At 36.0% G+C, this 6076-nt stretch overlaps 1 protein-coding gene across 1 annotated transcript; it reads right to left on the bottom strand.

The window, feature by feature from the left end:
- Positions 1–642: 642 nt before the first annotated feature.
- LOC145946906 (uncharacterized) lies at positions 643–5302 on the bottom strand. The gene is made up of 2 exons (XM_083056657.1): positions 5097–5302; positions 643–2723 (listed from the first exon to the last, which is right to left on the bottom strand). Exons 1-2 carry the CDS (start codon positions 5203–5205, stop codon positions 643–645), a joined length of 2190 nt encoding a protein of 729 aa, XP_082912783.1. The 5' UTR covers positions 5206–5302.
- Positions 5303–6076: the final 774 nt, after the last annotated feature.

Genomic DNA, 6076 nt, shown 5'->3' with positions numbered 1-6076 from the left:
AAGGCAAAGATAGAATTAATTTGATAAAGATATAAATCACCATAAGGCAAAGATATATTAATCACCATAAGGCAAAGATAGAATTTGTTTGATAAAGATATAAAACACCATAAGGCAAAGATATATTAATCACCATAAGGCAAAGATAGAATTTGTTTGATAAAGATATAAAACACCATAAGGCAAAGATATATTAATCACCATAAGGCAAAGATAGAAATTGTTTGATAAAGATATAAAACACCATAAGGCAAAGATATATTAATCACCATAAGGCAAAGATAGAATTTGTTTGATAAAGATATAAAACACCATAAGGCAAAGATATATTAATCACCATAAGGCAAAGATAGAATTTGGATGATCACCTTATGGCTAGCCTCAAATAATTGGCTTGATGGAAGGTATCGACTATCATGATATGTACTTACATGATGTCCCCAATTGGACAAAGTCGACCTTCCTAACCAGATATATGTAATTAACCAAATATATTTCGATGTATCTCTGATGATCTTGATATTTCCGTACGATGCGCATCGTGTCGATTCAAACATAAAACGAACCACGATAAACAGCTGCATAGCAACCAGATCTTTTTCTTTTCTCACGGCACTCTATGAAAGATTCGAATAGACTTTCCTATACATTTTCTCCGCCCGCATTCAACAATAGATTTGTTGAATGAATTTCAGGATCAGTTGGGATAATACATAATTTTGTTATAGGTCTCTTGTAAATAGAGTTTGCAGTTTTCACTGTAACAACTCTGGTTAAACCGTCTGGTCCTGGATGTAAATGTATGACTCTTGCGAGGGGCCACTTTCCTGGCGGGTAACGCTCATCCGTAATTAATACTAAGGATCCTTCCTTTATTTCATTCGAAGGGTGATACCATTTAGAAATGGCTTGATACCTTTGTAAACACTCTATAGACCATCTTGACCAAAAGTGATCTACTTTCTGTTTAAGTAATTGCCAGCGTGAAAGCAAAGATGTCTTTTCAGTTAATAGACTCGGTTCCGGTAATGTAGTTGGTGCTTCTCCAATAAGAAAATGTCCTGGAGTCAGGGGTGAATAGTCAGATGCATCATCTGATAAAGGACATAATGGCCTTGAATTTAACACTGCTTCTATTTGTACAGTTATCGTTGTCATTTCTTCATACGTTAATATAGTATCCTTTAAAATTCGTTGTAAATGAAATTTAATAGATTTTACAGCTGCTTCCCACTTTCCTCCAAAATGAGGGGTTGATGGAGGATTGAATTTCCATTCAGTGTTATCTTTAGCGAGAAGATAGGCAAGGTCACGTAATTCATTAGAAGATGACTTGAAAAAACGTCTTAAAGTTGCATCAGCTCCAACAAAGTTTGTTCCACAATCACTTTGTAGCGTAGCACATATACCTCTTCTACCAGTAAACCGTTTATAGGCAGCTATAAATGCATCAGTGGTATAATCCGTAACTACTTCTATATGTATTGCTGATGTTGTGAGACAAACAAATATAGCTAAATAGCCTTTATAAGTTTTTGCCGCTCGCCCTCTCCAAGTCTTCATTATCACGGGACCAGCATAATCTAAACCTGTGTTATAAAAAGGTCTTGCTGGAGTCACACGTGATGATGGTAATTGACCCATGAGCTGTTTCGCTCGAATTCCGCGATACCGTGCACACCTTCCACATCTTAGGATGTAAGAACGTACAGGTGCTCTTCCACCGATAATCCAATATGAACTTCGTAAAAAACCGAGAGTAACTTGAGTACCTCCATGTAGCGTCCTTTTGTGAGCATCATCAATAATCAAAGTACTTAACGAAGATCTTCTTGGTATAATAAGTGAATGTTTTGTGTCAGACTCTATCTGTGCATTATGGAGACGACCTCCAACACGAAGTAATCCTTCATGGTCTATAAAAGGTGTAAGGCGAATCAAAGGGTTGGATTTAGGCAAATGTTCTCTATTAGAAATTATACGAATCTCGTTCGAAAACCATGCTTGTTGTACAATTCGTACCCAAAAATTACGACTCTTCTCGATTTCCATGGGTGTTATGGGATGTTTAATCAGTGTTGATTGTGATTCTCTACGGAGACAACGAATAAATCTGCGACAAATAGAAGTAATTCGTAATAATTTCATGAGTGAAGAGTACTTATCCAACAATTCCCAGTATAAAGGTTGATGGGTGACAGCAATCATGACTTGTCTGGATCGTTCTTCCAAACCAGTTTCCGGTAACTCTTTACACTTGAAAGAAGGCCAAGATGATGGAGACTCAGAAAGCCAATTTGGTCCTTTCCACCATAGATCAAATTTAATTAATTGATCTGGCCTTAAACCACGAGATGCACAATCCGCAGGATTTTCTTTCCCAGGAACAAAATGCCAAGATCCATAAGGTAATAATTCTTGTATAGTAGATACACGATTACGAACAAAATCTTTCCATTTGGTTGGATGAGCCGAAATCCAAGAAAGAGTTACAGATGAATCAGACCAACAAAACACCGATACGTCAGAAAGTGCTAGTGCTTTTAAAGTATGTACAGTTAATCGCGCTAATAACAAAGCCGCAACAAGTTCAAGACGTGGAATCGTAAGCCGTTTAATTGGTGCAACCTTTGTCTTGGAACAAATCAGTTGAGTAGATATTTTACCATCGTTACTGGAAATTCTTATATAAATCACAGCTGCCATGGCTAATTCTGATGCATCTGAAAATCCATGAATTTCAACAGAAGTACTGGAATGAACATAACCAAACCATCTAGGAATTGCTAATTGATCTAGATGCTGAAGTTGTTTTCTAAAATTCTCCCAACGATATTGCATGTCTTGAGAAAGAGGTTCATCCCATTCAATCTTTCTTAACCAGAGTTCTTGAAGAAAGATTTTGGCTGTTATGAGAATAGGTGCGATAAGTCCTAATGGATCATATAATTTTGCGATTTCAGAAGAAATTATTCTTTTAGTATATTTTGTAGTAGATGTTGGTAAAGCTGAAAAATGAAACGTGTCCGAGTCGGGTCTCCAAATAAGACCTAATATCTTGCAAAGTGTAGATTCAATTTCCACAGCAGATGACGATTCTTCACATTCTTCACCTAATGAAAGAATTAGTAAAAGAATTTTGATTAGATGATGTAGCTACATGAGCAGCTATTTTTGTACGAGACTTTCCAAAAGAGGAATGATCCTTATCCTTATGTGATCCAGAAGAAAAAGTATTATTATGTAAATTAAGATTCTCTAAAGCTCGTGTCCTCCCAATAAGAAATTCTTCAAATTGTAAGTAAGTCGGATATGAAGAGGTTGAACCAAGTTTAACCTCCCATGCTTCTCGAGTTTCAGGATCAAGTATTCTTACGAGCTGATGTAATAATAATGGATCCCAATGATCTACTTCACAGTTCAAAGCACGTAAAGCACCAATAACTTCTGATATGGTTGTCAAAAGAGTTCTGAGACCTAGAGCGCATTTTGTTTTAAGCGGCTTTAAATTTGTAATTCTATCCAATTGAGTAGTAATCAAAAATCGTTTATTCTCATATCTTGAAACTAATATATCCCATGCAACAGTAAAATTTTCGTCAGAAATAGGCAAATTATACATTAACCGAGCCGCTTCACCAGTTACACATGTCTTCAAATAATGCATCTTCTCAACGTTTGATAAATCTTCATTATCGTGAATCAAAGAAACAAATAAATCATGGAATGATCTCCATGATTGATAATCTCCTGAAAAGCTTGGTAATTTTATACGAGGCAATGCACTACGAGGTAATTGTGAGGTAGATGATGCTACATGTTCCGAATGAGTAGGTCGAGATTGCCGATCTACCGTTTCTAAATCATCTCGATATGTAAGTAATTTAGCACGAGAATATACATAAAACGCTTGACAACGTTCATACACGTGTTCTTTAATATATGATTGATCATTATTCTCAGAAAGTATCTCAAGATATAAATTTTCATGTTCTACTTGAAATTTAGACCAATTCTGATCAAGTAAATCCAAACGTGTATTAATTAATTGACGATTTAAACGTGAAATTTCTACGATATCAAAATCCGCTGCATCTTGTATTAGATTAAATCGACTTTTTTGTAAAGCGATCTTTGCTTCTATATTAGACATCTTGAAAAGCTTGGTATCCGGCTCGAAGGACCAAAAAATGTTCGATAACAATAAAATGTAATTTTTGTACGTACCGAACGTAACTTCTTAACTCTTATTCCAAGATTAATATTAATTCTTTCTATATTCTTGCTATGTATAATCCTTCCTTGTTTTACGACGTTATTTCATATTATGTACAGGACTGAATGTAGTACAGGTTATATAGGAGTTGTCTTCATCTTAGAAACAGGAACCAGAATATTTATAGGATTCAAAACAGGAACCAGGAAATATATATATATATATATATATCTGTAAAGAATTCCTGCGTCTCTAAAGAAATTAGGAAATATAATTAAATATGAATTAAATGATATCACCGTAAGGCAAGATAAAAATGATTATGGATAATATCACCGTAAGGCAAAATATGAATAAGAGTTTTATAGTTTTCAGTTATCACCTTTTAAGGCAGAGAAAATATTAATCAGCTTTGATAAGATTAGATTGATAAAAATATAAATCACCATAAGGCAAAGATAGAATTAATTTGATAAAGATATAAATCACCATAAGGCAAAGATATATTAATCACCATAAGGCAAAGATAGAATTTGTTTGATAAAGATATAAAACACCATAAGGCAAAGATATATTAATCACCATAAGGCAAAGATAGAATTTGTTTGATAAAGATATAAAACACCATAAGGCAAAGATATATTAATCACCATAAGGCAAAGATAGAAATTGTTTGATAAAGATATAAAACACCATAAGGCAAAGATATATTAATCACCATAAGGCAAAGATAGAATTTGTTTGATAAAGATATAAAACACCATAAGGCAAAGATATATTAATCACCATAAGGCAAAGATAGAATTTGGATGATCACCTTATGGCTAGCCTCAAATAATTGGCTTGATGGAAGGTATCGACTATCATGATATGTACTTACATGATGTCCCCAATTGGACAAAGTCGACCTTCCTAACCAGATATATGTAATTAACCAAATATATTTCGATGTATCTCTGATGATCTTGATATTTCCGTACGATGCGCATCGTGTCGATTCAAACATAAAACGAACCACGATAAACAGCTGCATAGCAACCAGATCTTTTTCTTTTCTCACGGCACTCTATGAAAGATTCGAATAGACTTTCCTATACAGTTACCGAGACGCATTTCATCCTTGTCGAAATAGACACCGTACACGTGATCGATTTTCCTTTCTTTGTCGCCACCGAGGAGAGTGCTCATGTATTCTTGTCCCAGTGATCCCAAGTGCTTTCGCAACATTTCTTGACCTTCCAGCGTTTGTAATGTGTTTCGAACAAACGATGTTTCGAGCGTGCTGCCCGAGGTTTCGAAAACATTTTCGTTTGCGAGTGTTTCGGGTATCATAGGTTGTATGATTCTCGTTGTCGCGAACGGTGTAGAGCTTATCATCGGTTCATCCAATAAAGCATTCGATGTACGCGGTGTCGATGAGCGATTCGGGTTTGACCGTTTCCTCTTTTTCGGTGTCGCATCATCCTTCTCCTCTTCCTCCTCTTCCTCCTCCTCCTCCTTGTACCGCTTGATGGGTAAGATTTTAATCTTTGCGGTACTTTCCGGCTCGTTTTTCACCGCGATCGAGTTGTCGACAATCTTTTGTAGCGGCTCAATAATAGGTCTAAAATGGGTCTTGACCGCGATATCGTCATCGATCTTACCGGTCTTCAAAGCGCGATGTTTCTTGCGGATTGCTTCACTCGTTTTCGCAATCTCCTTCGCTATCTTTTCACGTTCGCGAATATTATCGTTCTCAGCCATGTCGGTAGAGTGTCGAACGCTCGTGTTTCACCTCTCTCGACAGAACATCGGCAACGACTAATTGTTTTGCGGTATCGCAAACACGTTAAATCCGTTTCTGTATCGGCCGTTCGTAAG

The sequence above is a fragment of the Prenolepis imparis genome, unplaced genomic scaffold (assembly GCF_030444845.1).
Source record: "Prenolepis imparis isolate NDT839.2.m4 unplaced genomic scaffold, iyPreImpa1.0 SCAF_27, whole genome shotgun sequence".
NCBI classification, from domain to species: domain Eukaryota; kingdom Metazoa; phylum Arthropoda; class Insecta; order Hymenoptera; family Formicidae; genus Prenolepis; species Prenolepis imparis.
This window is presented reverse-complemented; position numbering and strand designations above follow the sequence as displayed.